The following is a 26,465-nucleotide window of genomic DNA, read 5'->3' on the forward strand; positions in this document are numbered from 1 at the left end:
GAACTACAAAGCCTCTGCTTCTGCCCCAACGGCCAGTCTGAAGAGCCAGTTGTGATAGAGGTCCCTACTGAGCCTACCTCCACTTCTGCTAACCTACCTCCTGGACCTTCCACATCTTCAACCATTCCTCCTGTCCCTTCCACATCAGCAGGCCCGGATATCCCATCTACCCGGGCCCATCCCATTGCTGCACACCGGCTGAGCCAGGCACTACTGAGTATAAACAACTGGATGCAGACTGCCTCATCCAAGTTGTCCACATTGACTACTACTGTAGAGGCTCAGTCGGCACCTCAGACAACATAGGTCCTACAGTCGATAGAGGATGCTTTGAAGGAGATACTTGAGAACCAGAAGAAAATCCTTACCACTCAGGATGCATTGGCCAAGGCAGTTGATTCACACAGCAAGGCTCTCAAGGAGCTTGCTCGGGAGCACAAAAAGCTTAGGAAGACACGGGCCTCCAAGGAGTCCGTGAAGGAGCTGTAGGAAAATATTGATAGACTAAAGGCAGACCAGCTGCCTTTGTCTTGTTGCTTGATGATCCAGTCCCAGCAGCTCATCCACAGCCGGAGCAGACCCAGAGTCCTCCGAAGAGGAGGAGGATTCCTAGAGCAGATGATGCCATCATCCAGTTGGCAGACCCACCGGTGACTTCCTCCAGTCAACCGCCAGATGTACCAGTTCCACAGCCTATCGAGGTCCAAACCCCGATCCTAGTAGCAGCAGAGCAGACCACCGGGAACCAGTCTGAGGTTCTCGAGCACACAGAGGACCTAGAGACCACCCATGATCCTATGCAGACAGACACGGCTTAGGGAGTCTTCTATATCCTTTTTCTCTATATTTTTGGTGCTTAGTTAGACTAGTTGGCATTAGGGACAATGCCAGCTTTCATTTGAGGGGGCGAGCCCTACATTGTTTTTTGGATGACTGTATATATTGATATTTTTTATGCTTTCTTGATTTTTCACATTTGGTCTGTATATAATTTGATATTTAGTTACTTTTATCGCACTTTTTATCATTCTTTGGGTTTGTATATAAAGTTATATCACATTATATATATTCATCCCATTCGTTGTATATTCAAATCCCCTCTTGTATATATTCATTCTATTTTCCACAAAAATTTTCGTTTTTAACTTCTTATTTATGTTCGTAGCTTTTTGTTTTGTTTTGGACGTTTTCAATAAACCTTTGGTTTTCTTAATGCCATGGTTCTTCCAAAGGTGGAGTGTTGTGTGAACCGGGTGGCTCTTCCCAATGATGGATGGCGTGACAACCTTCTTAAGGGTTTGAGTCCGTTTTTATTTTTATTTTTAGTAGTTTGTAGCTAAGGGTACCTCAAGAAAAGCTTCACTTGGGAATAGCACATCTGCCTTTGATCCCATGGTCAAAGACAAAATGTTGTGTTTAGGATGGTGAAAGTCGTGACCTTGAGACTCTTGTGTTGACCGATAATCATCAAGTGGTTTCTTGGGAGCATTGTGTGCTCAAATCATATCTAAGGTTGTTGGGGGGCCCCGACTCTATGTATTTAGCGATCCTTTAGCTTGTGTGGTGAGTAATTGAATTGCAAAGTCAAGTCCCAAGCCATTGGTTTAGAACTTGCCCCGAATGTTTGTTGAGGCGAAATCCTAAGTGAATTTTGACTTGAGACATGATTATAGGCCCTCCTTGATTCAAATGATAGCATGAAAAATTCCATAGCCTACCAATGATATGATCCCTAATTAACCCTTTTGAGCCTTAGACCTTTTTCTTTCAAGAACCATGATACACGCCTATACCCGTTCTAAAGGATACCTTCTCTTGGCACCCAATCTTTCCTTGAGCACATGGCAAAAGTATAAGTTTGGGGGGAGAGACAAGGATGGAAACAAAGTGGTAAAAGGCACAAAAATGAAGAAAAGGAAAGGCAATGAAAAAGAAAAAAAACAAAAGACAAAAAGAATGTTCAATGTGAAAAAGAATAAAAAGGGATTCAAGAAAAGCAAAGAATGAAAGGTGTGGAAGGTGAAAAAGGAGAAACGGTTTGAATTGCATAAGAAAGAGTGACAACACGTCTCTCTAACCCCTTAGAAAGAAGTGAGATGACTCAAAGAGTCAAGAAAATGTGTGCCAAATGAATAAAAAGAAGTGCTTGAAGGAATATGGAACCCACTTAGATCAAAACATTTCCTACCCTAAACCAAAAGCCTTCACAATGACTCCACAAAAGCCCTATTGGATTTTGAGTTGCATGAAGCTTACATTAGTGGATACTTACATAAGGGGCAAGCGTATGGTACTTAGAGTCGGACTTGCGACTTTTTCTTGAGAGAGATGAGTGAATTTCCATTAACCTCGATTTGTGTGCTAATATTCAAAAAGGTGAGGTTTGCTTAGGGAGAGTTGAGGATGTGTGAGTTTGGGTTCCACAATGACCAAAGAAATTGAGAGAGTTCTTTGATGTGTTGAGTCAACTCTTGATGCTCTTGTGTCATACTTGATCCATGGTTTTTCAAAGGTTAAATGTTGTTAATGATTCATTTGTATTGAGGGCAATTGTTAGTCCCAATTGATGCTAGTTGAGGTTACTTTACGATAGCTAAAAATTCTTGGATTTTCCCTTAAGGGGTGGGTCTTATTTTGTTTGCTTGAGGACAAGCAAAAGCTTAAGTTTGGGGGAGTTGATAACTAGGGATTTTGACGCATTTCATGCTCCTTATTGCTTACGCTTTGATTATAAATTCATACAAAATAGTCCCAAAAGGCTCATAAGTTGTGCTTGATTGCAGGTTTGATCAACAAAGTGACAAGATATCAAAGATCAACTCAAAAGAAGTGAAACTGGCACAAGTACCAAAGACAAGACAAAACTCAGGAGAAATAGGCCTAGTGCGACCACACTACACTTTGTGCGGTCCGCACTAGGGAGATTCAGAGAGTTGGTTTTTCAAGCATTAAAGTAGTGTGGCCATAGTAGATATTGTGCGACCCGCACTGAAGGCATCGCGGCCACACTACCAATCTGTGCGGTCCGTAGAACCAAAGTTCAAAGAGATGCCAAGTTCTAAAGATCAAGCCTGTGCGGTCCGCGGTAATGTTTGTGCGGACCACACTAGATGCCTCCGTGGCCGCAGTCCATTCTGTGCAGTCCGCGGAACCTGGGTTCAGAGAGTTGAATTTGCAGAGTCAAGAGCCTAGTGCGGCTACACACCATTTTGTGCGGTCCGCACTGACCCCGCAGGGGTATTTTTGTCCAGTTTTTCTAGCTTAGTATAAATAGAACCTTTTTCTATTTTTAGGGTATCAGATATTATCAGGCGTTAGTTGCGCTCGTGAGAAGTTTTCTTAGCCCTTTTGGGCATTTTTACTTAGTTTTTATCATTGAATCTTTGTATTTACCTTAACAATTAATTAATATGTCATTATCTTCATCTATTTCTCTATTTTTCTCTTCAAGCATGAGTAGCTAGACCCATTAGCTAGGGTTGTGGCTCAATCCTAGTATGGGTAATTGATGGGTGTTGTGATTTAAGGTTAGATTGACTATGGGTGTTTGTTATTTGGGTCAATTTCATGGTTTAATCTATGAATTAGTGGTTGCGAACACTAGTTTGTGCTAAGTTGACTTGGGTTCTTCTTGAGAAAGAGAGCCTAAGTCTCCGAAATTGACCCAACAAGGAATTGGGATGGACTCAAGAGAATTGATAGTCTCAATTAAAGGGTTAAACTTCGAGAGAGTAATACCCGACTTGAACCCCAGTTGCTTGAGCAAATTTGCCTACCCTATTGGCCTTGAGAAAGTCAATTGGGCAAAATCACTCTCTCTACCGAGAGGTGTGAGAGTGGGTAAAATTGTGCAACGGTTATAGCATATTCCCCAATCATGTCAATTGTGCCTTAGGTTCAATTACCCGTCGGTTGGCCACCTAGGAGGATGCCACTACCCTAGTGCCTTTTAAACTATTAGATACAACTTGTAGCAATTTACTCGTAGTTAATCTAGTAGCAATTATAATTTGTAGTTTGATAATAGTAGAATATAAAGAAAATCCAAAAATGATTAGAAGTGATATTTGGAACAAATACGCAATTCCAACCTAAATAGATACTCGACTCCATTCCTAGCTCTCTGTGGAAATCGATCCCGATCTACAAATCGGGTAAAAGCTATTGCGACCCTCTCTCCCTACTTTTTAGTAGTGTGGAGTAGGGTGCGATCACCTGGCACCCCGAATTCCTTCGATAGTGGAGGATACTTTGAAGAAGATATTGGTGAAATAGAGGACCATCATGGACACTTTGGTGGCACATGGGGGAGCAATTGAGGAGCTTGGGAAGCAGGTGAAGAAGATGAGGAAATCCCAGGCTTCGAAGAAATCAGTTGACTGTTGATACCCAATTTTTCCTCATATATTTTTTAATACATATATATACTTTCAAAATAGCACATATGCAGTTATAAGCATGCATAAGCATTTTTATAATTTGTCTATAACGTTAAAAAGCTCCAAATTGATTTATTTCTCCCTTTTATTTATAAAACCTCCAATAATTATCTTTTAAATTATTTTTTGTGGTGATTTAGTCATCTAAATTCTTTATTTATGTCAAAATATTGTTTAAATATTTTAGTGCATTTTTTATAATTGAATTTATATTTTCAAGCTAAATTGCATATCTTTACAATAATAGCCCTACTAATGCATAATTACATTATTGATGCATAAAATAATCTTTTATATTTTTAAAATGATAAAAAACTATTTTAAATTATTTTGGTACACAAAAATATTTTTTTGGAAATCATTTATTATTTTTATAAATTATATAGGATTAAAAGTGGCTATTTAAAACCTAGCCTATTTTTATTTCAATTTCAGCCTTAATCCTAACCCAATTACCAGCCCAATTTCAATTAAATTACCCAGGCCTAATACCCATCTACCTCAACCCAATACCTGGCTAAATCCTGGTCGTTGATCGTTTTAATCAACGGTCCAGGTTTCCCCCTTCCTAAAATAAACCTAATGACCCTCCCCCCAAAACCCTCTCAGTTCCTCACCATCCCCGCCGCCACTTAATCCTCTCCTCTCCAAATCCTCTCTTCCCTAACCTTAAACTCCCTCATCGTTTCTTGCCTACCATCAACTATGGTGGATTACCACCCTCCTCCAGCCGTAACGGCTCTCTTACCCCGGGATTTTTGCTATCTTTGAGGGCCTCAAGGGACCAGGGGTCAGTCCCCTCACACCTCTGGCCTATCCTTACCAGTCTCAGGCTGCCAGGGATCGATTTGAGTAACACCACCCTATTTTTTGCTAAACTTATGGTCTCTAAGCCAGAATTTTCATCTATGGGTTTTTTTTTTCTCGAAACCCTAAACTGTTTAGATTTGTAACAGATCTGAGAAGAATCGAACTATTTTTACTTGTTTTTATGAGAAACCTTCTAGTTTTCAAAGTGTCTCTTCGATTTTCCTAACTAGGGTTTCTAAAATCCGTTTCTTCAAAACGATTTCTTATTTTTAAGTGTTTATTCTATGATTCTTATGTGTTTAAACCGATTTTGTTAAGTTTCTCTTTAACCCTAACTAGTTATGTTGAAACCACTAATTTTTCAACACTATGTTTGGATTCTGAGTTCGTCCTCGATTATTTGCTATATGATTCTGCTATGGGTTTGGATCTATTGAATACTGCTTCGATTAATTTGAATATTTGGTGATTTTACCCTAATAAGTCCTATTAGGGTTCCAGAATTGATTCTTTCTGTTTATACTCGACTTGTATGCTTATTCATGGAAGCTTATGTTATTTTCCTTAAAATCAGCATTATTCCGATTCTTTGAATCCCTGATTCACTGTGTTGATACTCCTATACTGATTTCCGGATATTTTCCCTATTTTCACAACCTTTAAAGTATTTCTTACCTTATTCTGTGATTGTTATTTATTAATCCTTACCACTTAATTGAACCTTTTGTGTATTTACCCCTAATTACCTACTCTATACTTCGGTTGTTTGATGTCTTTCCTTAATTAGCTACCTGCTCTTTACCATTGGTAAATTACTCCCTTTAGTAAGAGAAGACTTTACTAATTTAATTCGGGATTGATTTTGTGACTCTCCAATTACTGAACAATTAATTCTTACCTTATTTACCTAGATCTCAACTATTATATATACTCTCTTCTATTCTTACTAGACAACAGACACTAGTTCATAAACTCTCTCTTATACTTAAAGCTTTCTGCTCTTTTCTGTTACTTGCTACTTCCATTGAACTAGCCGGCTGTAAGACAAGGCTAGTTATTGCACTACACTGCTCTATACTTTGTGTCTGCTCTCCTTAACTGGTATGTCCTGATTTAATTACAAGTTCAAAACTCTATGTTTTCTCTTACTGCTTTAGTTTACTTATTTCCAGTCTTATTCCTGTCTATCACTTGGCTTTTCGATATGTAACTAGCATGCTTAAATCCTGGTTTCACTTAGCATATATGAGTTCTACCCTATTAAACTTATGATTAACATGTCTGATGACTTGTCTATTGTTTTCTCTAGCATGTCTCAATCTGACTCTACTCCATGCATGTATGTTTGATTGTATGTCTATTTGTTTACCCAGTTCCTCATAGTAATCTACTTTGCTAGGTTATTTACTACCCCCTAAGTACTTCTGACTCTATGTTCAACTCTGCCTAGTACAACTATGTTCTCAACTGTTTGTTTTATAGCTGTGTGATTGACTCCGAAATCCTATAAAGAACTCTGGAAAAAAAACTTTTGTGCTCTTGTTGTTACATTAAAATATTCTATGTGTCCCCAATTCCCATACTCCCTGAGTGAAATCTATGTCTAAATAGGCTGTTTAAACTATTTGCTGATTTCTCACAAGTTCACATTGTTTTTCCAAAACTGTTTTATTACTAATCAATTCCTATTTTTCATAAAACTTCTTTACTTAATTGAGCCCTTCCAACACTGTTTTTCATATCAAAACCATTTCAAAACTATGTCAAGCACTCTCACTTTACTCCTAAGTCACTAGGGTCTGCCCCCCCCCCAGTGTGTGTACTGCCTTGGGATCCTCTTGAGATACCTTGGAACTCTAGTACACTGGGGCTGACTATTCCACACTGCACTGACTCAATCCCTGTTATGAAGGTCTAGGTGTGAGCACTGCTCGGGATCCTTGAGATTCTTAGGGAACTCTAACACACCTAGATACGAAATTGTCTATGGAACTTTGGCATTTGAGGCTACTGGAGGCTTGGAAAGTCATTTGGGCCTACGTCAGGCTCCCTATAGTTAACTTCTTCTTTTTTCTTTATTTTTTTATGTGATTTATTCAGCTGGTCTGTAATAATTTTTTGTAAACCATATTGGGGTGATTAGTGAAAAGAGGTGGGTAGTTATATATGTTAGGTGAATCGAGTAGATATCATGCCTATAAGATTGTGTTAATGCATCTACTATGTTTGCTTTAATATTAGCAACCATGCTTATAGGATCTAATTGGCTCTAATAATAGAAATCATGCCTATAGGGTTAAAACCAGCCTTATAATTAGATATCATGCCTATAGAGATAAAGTAATTAAAGTTCAGTCTTTGTTACAACATGTATTCACATTCGTCTTCTTAGATATCGTGTCTATAAGTTTAAGAGTCAGCTTTAATAACTAGATGCCATGCCTATAGGGATTAAAATCAGCTCTGATAGAAATCATGCCTATAAAACTTAAAATCGGTTTAGTTAAACAAATCAGTTTAATTTATGTTAGTTCATTCTGAATTGGTTTAATCAACTATCCGCTTCTTTAAATGAGTTTTCAAACACTGCCTTAAATTAATACCGCTAGAAAATATGTCTATAGGATCTCAAGTTGTCCGTTTTAAAAACTGTTCATTATTTTACTGCATTCCTAATCAATGTAGATATCATGCTCTTAGGACACCACTGTTATGCGCTTAGGCAAGCCTCTAGGGTGATTTAATTCTGCAACTATAAAACTATGCTTTGTTATTTAAACTATTCAGATATAACAGGTCTAAAACCATTAGGCAAGTTAAATAGGATTTTGGCACTTTGTCCTAATTCAATGTTGTATAATCTCTGCTCACCTAGATATCATGTTCTAGGATTGTCTCCTAAATACCTGAATGTTGTTTGAAGACGTGCATTTACTTGTTATATTTGTGGAGGTGACTATGAGCCTATAATTTGTTCTTTTTAAATGCAGTCCTAATTGTTCTTGATTGATGCCTAGACTTTTATCCTTTAAAACCTTAGGAAGGTCTAGAACTGTCCAAAAGTAGAGGTCTTAAAAAACCTCCAGGGCCACGAGGACGGAACGGGTAGTGCACGCATAGGACATTTTCAAGGTTGCTATAGAGCTTTAGGCTATGACCAAGGGGAGGGAATTGGGTAGTAAGGATACGATGACTACGTTCTAATGTCACGTGTAGCCCCTCATTGAGGAGTGTTTACTGGACATTGTGTGGGGTGATCCTGTAGGCCAACCAACCTAGGACCCCTCTTTCCCAATTCCCAATGTTTAAACTATACTTTCTCTGTATATGCAACTTGTACAAGTCTTTTCCCTTTGTCTCATTACTTGAGTCCTTCAAAACATGCCTTTATTTGCAAGTATGTGTTTAAACTATTTATTTGTTAAAAGGACTAATTCATAAGTATAAGTTCGGCCGGGACCTACCGTTGTGGACCAAAAGGGGTGCCTAACACCTTCCCCCCAAGGTTATTTCGATCCCTTACCCTAATCTCTGGTAATGCAAACTAGTCTAAGAGTTAATCGCTCTAGGTTCCCTAACGCACCATAATCCGTTAGGTGGCGACTCTTCAAAATACCCAAATTCCCAAAAAGAAATGAGTTATTACCCCCATGAATGTCGAAACCCGAACCTCTCTCCCCCCCTGGAGGGAAAAAGGGGGCGCGACATTGACAGGTTGAGACGAGAGGTGACCAAGATAGCAGCCACTGGAGACCTTCTATTTGACTTGCTGATGGAGACAACTCCAGCAGCACCGGCAGAATCAACAGCACCAGTGGCACTAGCTGGCCAGTCTGAGGAGCCAAATCTCGCTTCCCACACTACTGAGGCGGTGCAACAGATGTTCGCCAATCCAACTACTCCCCGAGCAAAAGGACGATGAGATCCAGTTGGAGGAGCCTAAGGGTGATGACGCTGCTATGGACATAGAGACCACATAGGGTGTCATCTTTACTCTTTCCCTTCCTTGTTTTTATTTTGTTAAGCATTAGGGACAATGCTTATTCTTATTCGGGGGGTGGTTATTTGTTTTGACATTTGACATTGGCCTGTAATAACTGATAACATTTTCTTTTTCTTTTCATTATGTACATATTCTTCTCTCTCTATTGATGTATATATTATCTTTCCCTTTCTTAGTTTGTATATTCATTTATGCTTTCAGTAGCTTACTTTATAGCTTATTTATTTTGTTTTCTTAGTAGTCAATGTTTAGTCTAATAGCTTTTGTTTACTTTAATAGCTTCTTTTATAATTTAGAAGTTTCTTTTTTTTGTTTAAATGATCAATAAACCTTTGATTTTCTTAATGTCACGGTTCTTTTCAAAGGTGGTTTTTGTGTGAACTGGGTGACTCTTCCCAATGATGGATGGCGTGACAACCTTCTTAAGGGATTGAATCCGTTTTTTATGTTTAGGTAAGAATAGTAGTAATAATGTATAAGAGGACCTAATTGAGTCAGACTAGAAGAGTCAAGCATGCTTCACTTGCTACCAACACACTTAACTATGTGCTTATAATTAAAAATAAGTTCTTGAAAAGAAATAGCTCTAGTTAGTGACCTTCTGACTCTTGTGTTGACTTAAGCAACCATCGAGTGGTTTAGTCGAGCCATTAGTGATTTTCAATCTTGAATATGATTGTTGTGGGCCCTCGACTCTATCCTCTTTAACAATACAATTGTGTGATAGGTGAGATGTTATTGTTGCAAGTCCAAGTACCAGTGCGAATGGTCTAAAACTTGCCCCGAATGTGTTTCTAGGAGAAATTTTAAGTTTTGCTTGGCTTGAGAAGTGATTGTAGTCTCTTCTTGACCAACTTGAAAATTTTCCATGTCCCACCAATGTTGTTATCCCTAGTCAACCTATTTGAGCCTAAAACCTTTCTCATTTGATAACCATGTTACAAGCCTTTATCCGTGTAGTGACCCTCTCTTGGCACCCGAGCTTTCCTTAACACTTTTGAGAAACAATTGTCTAAAACATAAGTTTGGGGGAGAGACTAGGAGGTTGAAAGTGGTATCAAGGCACAAAAAGAGAAAAGAAATGAAGAAAAGGAAATGCAAAGAGAAGAAAGAAAGAATAAAAAGAAAAATGCAAAAAGAACGTGAATAAGTTGAAGAGTTGAAGGGATTCAAAGAAAAGTGATGATGCAAAGCATGGAGAAACCAAAGAAGGAGAAAATGTATATCATGACCAATAAAAAGTGATGTTAAGTCTCTCTAGTTCCCCTACGGAAAAAGAAAATGCCTCAAAGAGTCGGCAAAACATGAGCCAAAAAGAGAAAATGGAGTTCCTACGGGAAGATGAACTCGTTCTATTTCTAACATATCCAATCTTAGTCCAAGCCTTCATTACATTCCAAAAAAACCCTACATGATTTCAAGCTGAGTGAATTTACATTAGTGGTGATTTACATGAGAGGCAAGCATATGGTACTTAGAGTCATACTTGTGACATTCTTTTGAGAGAGATGAGCAAACTTCTCACAAATCTTTGAATTGACTGCTACATTCTTAAGTGAGATATGCTAACGGAGAGTAGAGGAGAAGGAGTTTGGGATCCACAATGACCTACATGAAAGAGCTATTGATGCTCAACTGTCACATTAGAACTATTTGTGCTTTAAAATTCAAATCATTGTCTTGTTTATAACTCATAAGTGTTGTGGGTAATTGTTGGTCTCAATTGCTGTGTGATTGATGCACCTTAGATTAGCTGGAATATATTTTAACTTTTGGAGGTGGGAATAACCTTATTTGCTTGGGGACAAGCTAAAGCTTAAATTTGGGGGAGTTGATAAGTGGGGATTTTTACTACTTATTAGCGCCTTTTAGCTTTCGTTTTAGACCAAAAGTGTTTAATTATATTCTCGAAAACTGATGAAAAATTCTTAATTGAAGAAGTATTGAAAAATGAGCCACTAAGATGAAATCCAACCCAAGAAGGAGTGATCTGAACTCAAGGACAAAATCAGGAACAAAAGCTCAAGTGTGGACCGCACATTTCCATCTGCGGTCGCAGAATGTGAAGGAAAGTTATCAGAGTCCAAGTGCAATGTGCGGACCGCACAGTTATTGTGTGGCTGCAGAAGCTATGCAAGAGCTAAAGTTCAAAAAGTCTCATTTCAAGCTCAAAAAGAAATGCGGACCACACAATTATTGTGCGGCCGCAGGAGTTAGTTACGCGGCCGCACTTAGAAATGCGCGGTCCGCAGAAGAGCCCTGCGCGGCCATAACAAGATTTGTGTGGACCGTAGAACATGAGATATGCATCCACATTTCAGAATTGTGTGGCCGCAGATTCAACTCCTGTCAAGACTGAAGCAAAGTGCGGACCGCACATGGAATTGTGCTGCCGCAGAACCTCCGAAAGGGCATTTTTGTTCGAAATATCCAGCTTTGTATAAATAGAATAGTTTCATGAAATTAGATCAAGTTTTGAACATTCAAAGTGTTGTAGCCATTTTTCCTTGCTTCTTTAGGCAACTTTAGCTTATTTTGGTGATTCAACGTTGGATTTTTATATTTTTAGCTTTCAATATGAGCTTTATTATCTTTTCTTTCTTGTTTTCTTCTATACCCACTATGAGTAGCTAGATCTTTAACTAGGGTTGTGACCCAACTCTAGTGTGTAAACCTAATGGGTGTTTGATTTGTGAATTGCTTATGGTTGGGTGTTTGTTATTTAGCCTTGTTCTTGCTTTTAATTGTAGAATTAATGGTTGCAAACATTAGTTCATGTCTATTTGACTTGGTCTTTACTTGAGAAAGAGAGACTTAGTCTCGAAAAACTTGGCTAACAAGAAATTGGGACAACTCAAGAGATTGATAGTCCCAATTAAAGGGTTAAACCTAGAGATAGTAAAATCCGAATTAAGTGTTGATAGCTATAATATACCCCGACCAACAAAACAAGCTTTAAAGTTACAAACAATTAGACAAAACCTAGTGACGGTCATCGCCCTAGGCCTTTTACATTATTTGAAAACAACACAAAAACACAATTTCTTAGTTTCAATTATTTATCTTGCAATCTTAGTTTAAATTAGACCTAGAAACAACCAATTTTGTGGAAGTGTAAACTAAGAGAGTTCAAGCTCATTCACTATAATATTTACTCCTAAATCTCATTCATATAGCTCCCTGTGGAATTCGACCCCGACTCTCAGTTGGGTATTACTATTGCATCAACTGTTTCATAACCTCAAATAGAGGTGTGACTTGGACGAGATCAATCGGCCACTACATTGGCCTTCCTTGAATAATATAATATGGTGATATCATAGTCTTTCAGCAACTCTAACCATCTCCTTTGTCGAAAATTAAGGTCTTTTGGCTTGAAAAGGTGTTGGAGACTCCGATATTTGGTATAGACCTCATATGGAATGTCGTATAGATAGTGCCTCCAAATTTTCGACCCCTGAACAATGGGAACTCTAAATCATGTATAGGGTAATTCTTCTGAAGAACCTTCAACTGACGAAATGCATAGGTAATCACCCTATCGTCCTGCATTAACACCGTGCCAAAGCCCAATATGTGACGCATCACAATACATGGTGTAAGATCCTGAACCTGTAGGGAACACCAACACCAGGATTGTTGGCGATGCAGTTTTGAGCTTCTGAAAACTCACATCATACTCATCGGACCATCAAAAAGGAGCACTCTTCTAGGTCATTCTAGTCAAAGGAGCTACGATGGATGAAAAACCCTCCATCAAAATGGCAATAATAACATGCCAAACCCAAAAAGCTCTGAATCTCTATAGCTAAAGTAGGTCTAGGCCAGTTCTAAACTATCTCAATCTTCTTCAAGTCCACCTTGATCCTCTCGCTAGACACCACGTTGCCCAAGAATGCCATTTAGTCAAGCCAAAACTTGCACTTGAAGAATTTAGCATATAACTTCTTCTCCCTCAAGGTATGGAGCACGATCCTCAAGTACTGTTCATGATCCTCCCAACTGCGATAATACACCAAAATGTCATCAATGAACACGATGATAAAAGAATCAAGATACAACTGGAACATGTTGTTCCTCAAGTGCATAAAGGTTGTTGGGGCATTGGCCAGCCCAAAAGACATCACCAGAAACTTATAGTGACCGTAGCTAGTCTTGAAAGCCGTCTTCAGAATGTTTGAAGCCTAAATCTTCAACTAATGATATTCTGATCTCATGTCATTCTTCGAAAACACCTTAGCACCCTGAAGTTGGTCAAATAATTCATCAATACGCAGTAGCGAGTACTTGTTCTTGACTGCAACCTTTTTCAACTGCCTGTAGTCAATACACATCCTTATAGAGCCGTATTTCTTCTTCACTAATAGAACTGGAGCACTCCAAGGCAAAACACTCGGTCTGATAAAACCATTATCAAGAAACTCCTAAAGTTGTTCTTTTAACTCTTTCAACTCCACCAGTGCCATGCAATATGGTGAAGTAGATATGGGCCGAGTGTCCGGCACCAAGTCAATACCAAAATCGATAACTCGATGGGGTGGCATGTCCGGAAGATTTGCTGGAACACATATGAAAAGTCTCTCATTACCGGAACTGACTCAATGCTAAGGGTATCAACACTAATATCCCTCACAAAGGATAAGTATAACAAGCACCCCTTCTCGAGCATTTGATGTGCCTTCAGATAAGATACCACCCTGATGGGAACATAACCCAATGAACCTCTCCACTCCAATCTCGTAAATCCCGGCATAGATAATGTCACGGTTTTAGTGTGACAATCTGGAATAGCGTGATATGGTGCCCAAGATCACATCAAAGTCTACCATACTGGGTAATAGAAGGTCTAATCTAGTCTTATAACCCCTGATATGAACAACACATGAGCAATAGACATGATCTACCATAATAGAATCTCCCACATGCCTAGACACATAAACAGGAGCACTCAAACAATCACGAGACATGTTCCGATATAAAGCAAAATAGGATGATACATACAAATAAGTCGAACACGTATCAAATAAAACTGAGGTATCTCTATGTCAAACCAAAACAATACTTGTGATGACCGCATCAGATGACTCTACCTCAGGTCTAGCTAGATATGCATAGAAACGGGGCTGAGCCCCGACCTCCACCTCTCGAACGACCTCTACCTGGCTGGCCTCCACCTCTAATGGCTTGACCACAATCCCGAGCTGCCTGACCCTCGCCTCTAGTTGGTTGAGCGGGTGGTGGAGAAACCGATGTCAGAACTATGGATGTGGCATGTTACTCTGTGATTTGGGAAAAAACTTCACAACGTACCTCGAATCCCCACAAGTATAACAAGCCCTCGGCTGCTATGACTATTAACCCTAAAATTGACCCTGTCGACCTGAATAACCCCCTTGATAACTCTGAATCGAGGGTGCACTTATCAGAGCTGAAGTTGCACTGTATGCTAACTACTTAGGATGAGACATGTAAGAACCATGACTGCCAAAGCACCATGTGATACCTGAAGCGCTGACTAAATTATCCTGCTGGGATGGACTTTACAGAATGAACCCATGCGTCCAGACGAGGTACCAGTGAAACCACCGGAATGACGAGGTCTCTTCTCAAATGCCACCTCTCTACCCTGACCAAGTATCCTCTCGATCTGCCTAGCAATCTGTACAACTCGGGTAAAATATGTCATCCCTGGTCTCTTTAGCCATCTATAGGCTAATACCATAAGTAAGGCCATCAATGAATCTCCTCACACTCTCTATCTCTCTCAGCAGGGAGCAAGATAATAGCATGGCGAGATAAATCTATGAATTTGGTCTTGTACTAGGTAACAATCATGATATATTACTGGAGGCGCACAAACTGGTTGAGGTAGTCCTCTCTCAGAGTAAAAGGGATAAACTTCTCCAAGAATAGCTATGAGAACTGATCCTAAGTGAGTGGAGGTGAACCTAATGGTTTGCCTCGAACATACTCCTGCCACCACCTCTTGGCAGAGCCATACATCTGAAATACTACAAAGTTGACTCCGTTGGACTCCACTATCCCCATGTTACGTAACACCTCATGGAAACGGTCTATGAAATCTTGTGGGTGCTCAGCATGTGTACCACCAAATCGAATAGGGAATATCTTGGTAAACTTATCCAACCTCTTTAGCCCCTTGGACGACATAGCGGATCCCTACCTCGACTGTGTAGCAATGACAGGCTGAACCACTCTAGCTGCTGGAACTGCCATAGTCTAATATCCATGAGCCATCTGCTCTAGTGTGTGAGTAGAGGGGGTTTAAGCTCCTCACCTAGCCTGAGATATGGCTGGTGATATAGGGAGCACACCGGTCTGGGCACACTCTCCATAAGGCCCACAAGATGGACTAGAACATCCTAAAGTACTAGGGTAGCAATGAACCCCTCCGGGACCTAAGCTGATCCAAGGGGAGCAGTCTAAACAGGGATCTCCTCCTCCTACTCGATTTGAGGCTCTATGGTTGGTACTGATGTGCACGTTCTAGGTTGCGCTCTGCCTTTGCCTCTGGACATACCTTGTCCCCGACCTCTACCCCCGGTAGTGGAAGCAACCTAGGGCTACGGCTCCTACTCAGCAGAGGATATTGTGCATGTCCTCACTATCTTGAGAGAATAAGAATAGAATGATTCAAACTTCAGTGATAGAATAAAGTCGCACGACAGAGTAAGGAAGAAATGAAGTTTCCTAAAGCTTTATAGCATCTAGAAGATAGTATAGAGGTCTTTGTACTGATCCTCCAAACTCTACTAAGCTTGCTCATAACTCGTGAGACCTAGACAATCTAATACTCTGTTACCAACTTGTCATGACCTGAAATCCCAATCGCAAGGTAGTGTTGTCGTCTAACACCGAATATTAGGCAAGCCAACACAACAATTAATACGAAATGAAGTGTAGAAGTGTAGTATCCGCTAAGTGCCTTTCAGGATTCTGTTGGTACCAACATCCATGTACAAAAAGTGCAGAAGTATAGTATGAGTACAACCGATCCAATATACTTAGTAAGGGTCGAGCCTAACCCCGACGAGGTAATAATGAGACTAAGACAAGACACCTACTAAAAATCTGTACCTATCTATCTATATATATACCAACGGAAATGATAAGTAAAGCATTAAAACTCAACTTCCAATATCCCAACAACTTCAAAATAAGCAACAAATATGAAAGTGAACAATTAAAGAACAACAATCTAACTAAGGCATAAAAGACATAGTAAATGAAACAACATGGTACAATAAATCAATTTTCATCTGCATGCTTTAACCCATGACAATACATATATACTCATCACCTTACATATATGTTGTCCCCACACATAATTCACGCAGCAAATAACCAACAAGTCCTAATTTTCTCAAATCAAAATTAACCATGATATACCTCACTCCGCAACCTAATCAACAATCAACAATGTCTTTGTTTTCGAACAAGCCTCCAAATCAACCGAATCTAGCCAATTATCGATCAAACAATTTAGAATAAACTTTAGAAACTACCTACAAATGAAAAGGGTTCAATTTTGATCATTTTTGAAAAATTCAACCGCCGGCCCGCTTGGTCGAAATTCGAGATTCGGATCAAAATTCGATTACTCATTCACTCCCGAGCCCGAATACATGATTTGTTTCAAAATCCGACCTCAATTTTGCAAAATCCTTAATTCTACCCAAAATTCCTAATTTCTATCATAAAATCCCAAGATTTAATGTTAAAAAATCATGAAAAGTATTGGGTAATTGATAGAAAATGAATTAGAGTTGCTTACCAATGAATTTGAAAAGAAAAAGTTCTCCAAAAATCGCCTCTAGAGTGTTTGGGGTTAAGAAATGGTGTAAAATGAGCTAAGTCCAATTTTCCCCTCTTTTATCCAGCTACAAGTATCACATTTGCAGACATTTGTTCGCAAATGCAAACAGTGCATCAGGTGCACAGATGTTACAAATGCGACAATAATCTCGCAAATATAATTAGCCCTCCATCGCAAGTGCAGATAAGAGCTTCGCATTTGCAAAGCTGTCAATAGCTACCAGAGTTCACAAAAGCGGAGGAATGTTCGCAAATGCAAATAACAATAATCAACCATCAAAACTCATGATTTTCAACTTTAAAACTCATTTTCATAATTTTTCACATAACTCTCCGGAATGCGCACTGGTCACTCGGACCCCAAGAAAACGTGCGTACAAGTCCAAAAACATCATACGAACCTACCGGAATCGTCAAACCACCAACTTGAGGTCGTTTACCCAAAATGTTGGCCGTTATCAACTTTAGCCTCACTTTAAGTAAAAAATTTCATTTTCTTCTAAACTTCACATAAATCCAAAAAGTGACTCAGATTATGCATGTAAATCAAAAAATATCAAATAAAGCTATGGTAGATCTCGGAACATTGAAATATAGGCTAGTATACAAAACGACATATGGGGTCGTTACACTTTTGCTGTCTCTGTAACAAATTTACTATAAGAATTTCAAAAACATATCATTGTATCTTGCCTTTGTGTACAAATATTATTTATTTATATAGTTGTATATTATAATATTTTGTAACACACGTTCTTAGTTTTAATACGTGAGCCTCTGCAATTTAGTTTCACTTTTGCACTTTCTACTGTGTTAATTGGTGTCTTAAATTAAAGACAAAAAAAATTGAAGGTTTGGACTTGGCAGTTCAGGCAAAAATGTCCGAGGTTTTGAACTTGTCTAGGCTAAACTTTAGAAAAAAATGTATGAAATTTTGGTATTGCTAAGAAAAACTTCACTCACATATCTTTGTAACTTCAATCGCATATTATAAAGTGGATAAATTTATAAATTTTGGTGCACAATCGGTATGACTTTAATGGTGGCCCCAAAATTGAATATATCTACACGTACCCCCAACTACCCGAGGTCTATGCTACTTGTTGGGCTAAAGCCGCCCAAAACATTACTAATAAAAAATGTAAGTTTTTCATGTAGCACCCAGTTTTGTACCATCCATTGAATTTATACTCACTTTTTAAATTTTTTTAGCTAATATCCAATTTGGGTAATTCTTCTTCTTCGTGCTTACGTTTCTTCTTCTTAGTTATAAAATCAATAACAACAACAACATCCTAGTATAATCCCACAAGTAGGGTCTGGGGAGGGTAATATGTACGCAGACCTTACCCCTACCCTGAGGGGCAGAGAGGCTATTTCCAGGAGACCCTCGGCTCAAGAAAGCAACAAGAGACGATATATTAGAACTATCAATAAACTCATAATAAAATAACATAAAATACATAACATAAAATAACAGCAATATAAGAAATATAAGAAATACGAAAATGATGGAAGGTATACTAATATCCAATAGATAAAGCTCTGCATCAGTAGCTGATCAGTAGCATCCTAGGACTAACTCCTAACTGGCTAGTCTTACTCTAGTGCGCTGTAGAAATATTCACAACTTCCCCTAACCTACAACCTTAATGCTCGACCTCCACAATTCCCTGTCAAGGGCCATGTCCTCAGTAATCCTAAGTCGTGCCATGTCCTGCCTGATCACCTCTCCCCAATACTTCTTTGCTCTCCCTCTACCTCTCATCGTGCCCACCACAGCCAGTCACTCACACCTCCTCACTGGTGCATCAGTGCTCCTCCTCAGAATGTGCCCAAACCATCTGAGTCTTACTTCTCGCATCTTGTCCTCCATGGGGGCCACGCCTACCTTCTCTCAAATATCTTCATTCCTAATTTTATCCATCCTTGTATGCCTGCACATCCACCTTTACATCCTCATCTCTGCTACTTTCATCTTCTGGATGTGTGCATTCTTAACCGGCCAAGATTTGGTCCTATACAACATAGCAGGCCTAACCACTGCTCTATAAAACTTACCTTTTAGTAACGGTGGCACTTTCTTGTCACACAAGACTCCCGTTGCTAACCTCCACTGCATCCACCCCACCCTTATACGGTGTGTGACATCCTCCTTAATCTCCCCGATCCCCTGAATAGCTGACACAAGGTACTTGAAACTACCCCTCTTAGGGATGACTTGAGAGTCAAGCCTCACTTCCACTCCTGCTTCCGTCGGCTCGGCCCCAAATTTGCACTCGAGGTATTCCGTCTTCGTCCTGCTCAACTTGAAACCTTTAGACTCAATGGCATGTCTCCAAACCTATAGCCTCTGTTGACGATGTGTCGTGTCTCGTCAATTAGGACTATGTCATCAGCAAATAGCATGCACCATGGAACCTCCCCTTGAATATGATGCGTTATGGCATCTATCACACGGGCAAATAGGAAAGGGCTGAATGCAGACCCTTGATGCAACCCCGTAATAACCGGAAAATGCTCAGAGTCGCCTCCTACCGTCCTAAACCGAGTCTTAGCTCCATCATACATGTCTTTAATCACCCTAATGTAGGCAACCGGGACCCCTTTAACCTCTAAGCATCTCCATAAGACCTCCCTCGGAACCTTGTTGTACGCTTTCTCTAGATTGATAAACACCATGTGGAGATCCTTCTTCTTATCCCTGTATTGTTCCACCATCCTCCTAATAAGGTGGATAGCTTCTGTGGTAGATCGCCCCGGCATAAACCCGAACTGGTTATCTGAAATAGACACCATCCTTCGCACTCTCATTTCTACCACTCTCCCAGACTTTCATGGTATGACTCAGTAATTTAATACCCCTATAGTTGTTACAACTCTCGATATCGCCTTTTTTCTTATACAACGGAACTATTGTACTCCACCTCCACTCTCCAGGCATCTTATTAGTCTTGAATATAACATTAAACAACCCAGTAAGCCATTCCAAGCATGCTCTACCCACACACCTCCAAAGTTCAACTGGAATTTCGTCTGGCCCGGTAGCTCTGCCCCTCCTCATCTTACGCATTGCCTCCATGACCTCATCGACCTCAATGGCCCTACAATAACTTAATTCATGGGGGCTGTCGGCATTCCTCAATTCACCTAGTACAATATCCTGATCCCCTTCTTCATTTAGAAGTTTATGAAAGTAGGTCTGTCATCTCCTCTTAATCTGGTCATCCCCTATCAAAACTTTGTCGTCATCATCTTTTATGCACCTCACTTGGTCCAGATCCCGAGTCGTCCTCTCTCTCACCCTAGCAAGTCGGAATAATTTCTTCTCCCCTCCTTTGTTCCCTAGTTCCTCATACAGACGAGCAAAAGCTACCGTCTTAGCCTCCATTACTGCCATTTTCGCCTCCTTCCTAGCTACCTTATACCTCTCACGGTTCGCTCTCTTCTCCTCCTCTCCAGTGCTCCCTATGAACCGCAGGTACGCCACCTTTTTCGCTTCCACTTTACCTTGGACAACTGCATTCTACCACCAATCTACTTTGTGGCCACCGGTGCGGCCCGAAGATATCCCTAACACCTCTCTCACCGCCTTCCTTATAGAGTCAGCCTTCGTTGACCACATAGTGTTTGCGTCCCCACTACTTCTCCAAGCTCCCATTGCCGATAACCTTCCTTCCAACTCCTGAGCTTTATCCTTAGTCAAGGCATCCCACCTAATCCTCGGACGGCCTCGTACTGACCTCTTCTTCCTCCTTATCATAATACCAATGTCCCTTACCAAAAGCCTATGTTGCATTGCAAGGGTCTCACCTGGGATAACTTTGCAATCTTCGCACAACCTTCTGTCGCATCTCCTTAGGAGGAGATAGTCAATCTGAGTCTTCAACACCGAACTTTTGTAAGTAACCAAATGCTCTTCCCGCTTCGGAAAACTTGAGTTCGCAAATCACTAGATCGAATGCCTTGGCAAAGTCCAACAGCGAAGTGCCCCCTCCGTTCCGCTCCCCAAAACCAAATCCGCCATGCACCTCAGTATAACCACCTGCAGACAACCCAATATGACCATTGAAATCTCTTCCTATGAATAACCTCTCAGAAGGCGGAATACTACGAACGATGTCATCCAACCCCTCCCAAAAGCGCCTTTTAATCTCCTCATCCAAGCCTACTTGCGGCGCGTATGTGCTAACGACATTTAAAGTACACTCACCCACCACCATTTTAATAGTCATTAGTCTATCATTCACCCACTTGACCTCTACCACTGACTCTCTAAGATGGCTATCTACCAGAATACCCACTCCATTCTTACCCCTCAGGACTCCAGAGTACCATAACTTATACCTATCCGCATTTTTCGCCCTCGATCCAACCCACCTAGTCTCCTGGACATACGCTATATTAATCTTCCTCTTCTGAAGTATCTTCGCCAACTCTATAGACTTACTCGTTAGCGAACCTATATTCCATGACCCGATTCTCAACCTATAGGCTCCCTTGCCCCCTCTACCTCCCCTGCCTCCCATCCCACACCCTGACCCCGGCCCCACACTCTGCCCCACCCAGGGACATGCCCTTAATCTATCATCCCAAACTGTAGCCACTACACCTACGACAAATCTAAAGAAGACTCACTAGTGCACAACTGACAACGAATCAAACTAGAAGGAAACAAATGACTACAAGTACACTAGTTGAATGATTGAGCTATTGTGAACTAAAGTAACATCAATTTAGCTAACACCAAAAGGGAAACAGTAGAACAGGAGGTACCAACTCCCGAAAACCAAACCTATGCTGATTTGCTATACTTAATGTAGTTGTACACTCACGCGTCACTTCCCACCGTCCGTTGCGGACGCTCGTCCAGGTTGCTCTCCTTTGCTAGTGTTCGTACGCCCAACTTGTCTCCAACAACTTCGAGAATTTCCCTGAAAACACAGAAAATACCTCTACCCAAAAACCAAAAAGGGCTGTCACCGCTACCACTGGTGTAGCCCTAACAGTAGTAGGGGAAATGTAGGAAAAAAGCAGAGAGCTACACAAAATTCACCAAGTTCTACCGTGGTACAACAAAATGAACAAATAAAAGTTGAATCTTAGCGTAGTTTAATAAAACTCAACTAATTAGAAATTTTGAATCTTAGCGTAGTTTCACAAATAAAAGTTGAATCTTGAGTTAAAAATTAGCACACAACAAAATTGAAAATTGCTAAACAGATGTAAATCGAAACCTTTACAATTTTTTTTGGGAAAAGTAAATATAAATTGTAAAACGTTAAATCTAAGGCAACCAGTCAACAAAAGTTTGGAATCTACTATCAAATCTAAAAACAAAAAATTTAATCAACGGAGGAAAATCAGTTCCAAAAGAACAGATCTTAGAAAAACTTGAAAAAGAACAATCTTTAGAAAAAAAACTTGGAAATGACAGATGTTTAGAAAACTTGAAAAGAACAGATCTTTAGAAAAACTTGAAGGGTGCGAAATTTGTGAGGAAAATTCCCTTTTCCTAGAGAAATGCTATATAATTAATTTTATCCTATTAAAATTGAACAGAAAGCACAAACTTTTCAGCTCAAACCAATACTTACCAGTATTAACTGTAGGATCCAACACTAGAGATTGCGGCGAAAGAAAAAATTGCAGTTGGGTCCGGTGGTTACCGGTTGTACGCTGACGCTAACAGTGGTAGGGGGTTGGGGGGGAGCTGAGACAGAGAAAGACACTTCTTAGTTGTAAAATCACTTTGTTAAATTTGTTGTTGTTCTGACAATTTAATGAGTGAGGTTTGTTCTTTATGATATTTGAGTCATGTTTCAAATTTAGCCTCATTTGGAGTAGATTTGGGCATTGAATCGTCTATTAGATTGTTGAAATTCAACAAGCAAGTTAATGTTTCAAAACTTAAGATTCGAAATCTAAAGTTGCATTGAAGAGATGTAACTACTTAAAATTCGAATTTCTGAAATTGCATTTAAAAGATAGAAGAACTTAAGATTTGATTTCTGAAGTTATATCGAAAAGATTGAACTACTTAAGATTCGAATTTCTGAAGTTGCATTTGAAGGATAAAAGAACTTCATATTTGATTTTGGAAGTTGTACTGAAGAGATTGAACTGCTTCATACCCGAATAAGTACACTTTACAAAAATTTGTGCAATGCAGGTAAAACGTCAATGGTGGCTCCAAAAATGCGTATATATAAAAATGCCCCCTAATAAATTTTCATATTATTAGTATATTTTAATTATTATAGCTTGTTATTACTTTATTTTACATGATATCATATTTATGCTTATGTAGAGTTTATCTGTTATTGCAGATAAAATTATTTTTCCTATTATCAAAATCAATTTCATAACGAAAAAAAATTCAAATGTGCTACAAGAAATTTTTTTTAAAAAACAATTCCATAAATTATTTTAAAAAAAGAAAAAAGAGAGAAAGACCAAAAAGTCAATTATTTTTATACAGAAAAGTCAATTGAATCGCTAGTTCAAGTTCTCAGCACCTCACCCACCGAATCACATATTTTCGCATTTCCTCTTTCATTTTTCTTCATCGACAGCTTTTCTCTTCTCACGAGTCAATGTCGACCTGGAAGCTCCCTCTTCTCCTCCTCGGCCTCTCTCTCCTCGCCGTCTCCGCCACCGGCCGACCCTGCAATACCATCTTCTTCTTCACCTCCACCTCCTATTACCCCATTCCCGCATCAACCCATCCTTCTAACTCTAACCGTAACCCTAATTTTTCGCTCCAATACACTCCCCTGAATTCTCCCCGATTCCTAACTTTCTTCTTCACCACATCCAATCCCTTCAACGGAGACAGCAAAGCCCGATTCAACAAATTTCTCGGTGGTCGCAACGCTGTTTTCGTCGACCGTATCGGCGGCGAAGAAGAAGAAAATCAGCTCGTAGAAAGAGAAGAAGAAGATGTATCGAAGCCGATGGAGTTTTACTCGGCCGTCACAAGCTCGATTCGTGACCGATCAAAGGATATCATGAGGGTTATGGGAGCGATGCTTTTTGGGGCTGGTTGTGGCGCTTTAACTGCTGCCATGATGTACCTGATCTGGTCTCTGTTCTGGCCCACCGCTTTTGATTTTGAGGAGGATTCCGACGATGATGATTTCGATGATGACGTTAGCCCTAAAAAGTTGGGAGGATACGTGATTCTTCCTACTAAGGTTGTCGATGATGATCTGAAGAAGCCGGCTAAGGAGGTGGTTTGATGGGGGTGGTATCTGTAAGTGTATAAACGGTTTATCTTTCTGGTCATCTATGAATCCATGTGCATGCATATTTTACTGTTAATTGTACTGAATATTATGAACAAAAGGCCTTTAATTGTACTGTGGTTTCACTTTTTCATCCTTGTGTGTAAAATGCACTTGATGATTTAAGGGAATCCGTAAGTTACTGGTCACCAAATGTTACGGAGTAGGTCCCTCCTCCTTTGCATTGGATTATATACTGTATAAGTTATTTACCTTATCAACAAAAGTTTTACTGCATAATTGTGTTTACAACAACAACAACAAACCTAGTGTAATATTACAAGTGAGGTCTGGTGAGGGTAGCGTGTATGCAGATCTTACCCCTACCTTAAGAAGGTAGAGAGGCTGTTTCAATTGCATACTTGTGTTTGAAGATTTACAGTTCATTAAGTTGATCTTATTTATTGTTTGTTTTGAATGTCTTGTGACATGTACCAGTCATTGTGTTAAGGTTCGTTACAAGGTAATGCTCGTCATAGAAAATGATACTTGTGTGTTTTCTTTGAATTTAGTTTGTATATTGGGGATGATGCATTACAATGTATCATTATATTCTCTTGTGGAATTCTCTAAAGTGGCTATAAGTTTTTCCATACCCCAAAGTTTGTAGTTTCAGCAATGTTGGAGGCTTGCAGCTAGTTTTTGTAGAGGATGCTCTTTACAGTTATGGGTGATGAATTCTTTAATTTGAAGTGCTCTCCTGGACAGAGCAGGTGTTTGATATGTATATAAATCTAACATAAGTAGATGCAGTATTAGTACAACACTTTGTTTTTAGTATATACGTGTACGTTACTAGTTATACAACTCTGCATTTTACTAATATAGGGTGCTTGGTTTCTAATATTTCACTCTGCATAATTGATTCAAGAATCTATCTCTTTGTTTTAAAAGATTGTGGAATAAGAATACGTGTATTAGCAATATGAGGATTAAGCTCTTGACTTTTGTATCACAATCTCTTTATAACAATCTTATGTTTTTGTTCACAGCATAACAATCTAATCTTTGTATTACCAAACAATCTATTGGAGTATTTTGTTGTGTATCCGTTCCTTGTCAAGATGGTGTGCTCATCCATAACTGTATGTCACCCTTTAACAATACGGATTGCGGAAGACTTTAAATTAGAAGGCTGAAAGAGGGAATGATTGATTCTTGAAAGAAAACACAAACTCAAGTATTTGAAATTGAACCAGTGAATGATACATAGAAAAAGAAGAAGAATATGACGGAGGGAACTCAAACAAGGAATCTTACAGTTGAAGACATCGAAGTAATAGTTCAAAATAGAACAAAAAGGCAGACCCCAAAGAGAACCTTACAAGGTCTCTACAAAGCCAAAGGCTACTATTATCAATAATAATCTTCAATCTTAGTTACAGTGAAGGAACAAGGCAACTCCTTATATTGTACTTAGTGAAGAAGGGGGCTGGTCAAAGCAAAAATAAATAGGAATAATAATCCCTAGGGGCATCGAATACTATCCACACTTTGTTTAATAAGTTTTAAAGGGGGTCAACCTAGAATAATACAAAACCTTAAATATAAATTCTAGAAACTAGGTTGATATAATACTAAAGTGGGCTGCTGTAGTTGCTCCTTTTTGGGGCAGATTTGGGCCACATTTCATCTCCTCTTGGACTTCAATTGGGACTCCAAATAGCTATAAGACTTGGCCGAATGATCTTCCTTGTGCTGGAGCTCTTTTCCCACATAAAACACTTTTTAATTGCTAATTGAAGCTCATTGAGCTTGTCTCGAAACTTCTTTGTTTGAGATCGTGTCTAGGGCCTTCTTGGAGCTTCTAAAGCTTCATCCTTGTCTTTTAATTACTTTGAGCTTCCATGGTTGCTATTATTCTCCCCTTCTCAAAGAAGATTCCTCCTCGAATCTTGATATTGATAATATTTGCTCCTCCAGTGGAGTTAAGCTTATATGGTGCTATCACTTAATGTGACTAGCTATTTTTCCCACCACCGCTCACATTAAAAATAATTCCAAAATGATATTAGTTCCCTGGTCGTAGTATAATTGTGAATATCCATTGCATCCACCACTGGCACGATGGTGGAACATCTCGTATATTTC

At 39.5% G+C, this 26,465-nt stretch overlaps 2 protein-coding genes across 2 annotated transcripts; one reads left to right on the forward strand and one right to left on the reverse strand.

The window, feature by feature from the left end:
- Positions 1-19,392: 19,392 nt before the first annotated feature.
- On the reverse strand, positions 19,393-19,809 carry LOC138885883 (secreted RxLR effector protein 78-like). Its single transcript, XM_070166875.1, has one exon. The coding sequence runs from the start codon at positions 19,807-19,809 to the stop codon at positions 19,393-19,395; it is 417 nt and encodes a 138-aa protein (XP_070022976.1).
- Positions 19,810-23,684: 3,875 nt separating this feature from the next.
- Positions 23,685-24,329, forward strand: LOC104249364 (uncharacterized). Its single transcript, XM_009805774.1, has one exon. The coding sequence runs from the start codon at positions 23,685-23,687 to the stop codon at positions 24,327-24,329; it is 645 nt and encodes a 214-aa protein (XP_009804076.1).
- The last annotated feature ends 2,136 nt before the right edge of the window (positions 24,330-26,465 follow it).

This window comes from Nicotiana sylvestris, chromosome 2, assembly GCF_000393655.2.
Source record: "Nicotiana sylvestris chromosome 2, ASM39365v2, whole genome shotgun sequence".
Taxonomy (NCBI): domain Eukaryota; kingdom Viridiplantae; phylum Streptophyta; class Magnoliopsida; order Solanales; family Solanaceae; genus Nicotiana; species Nicotiana sylvestris.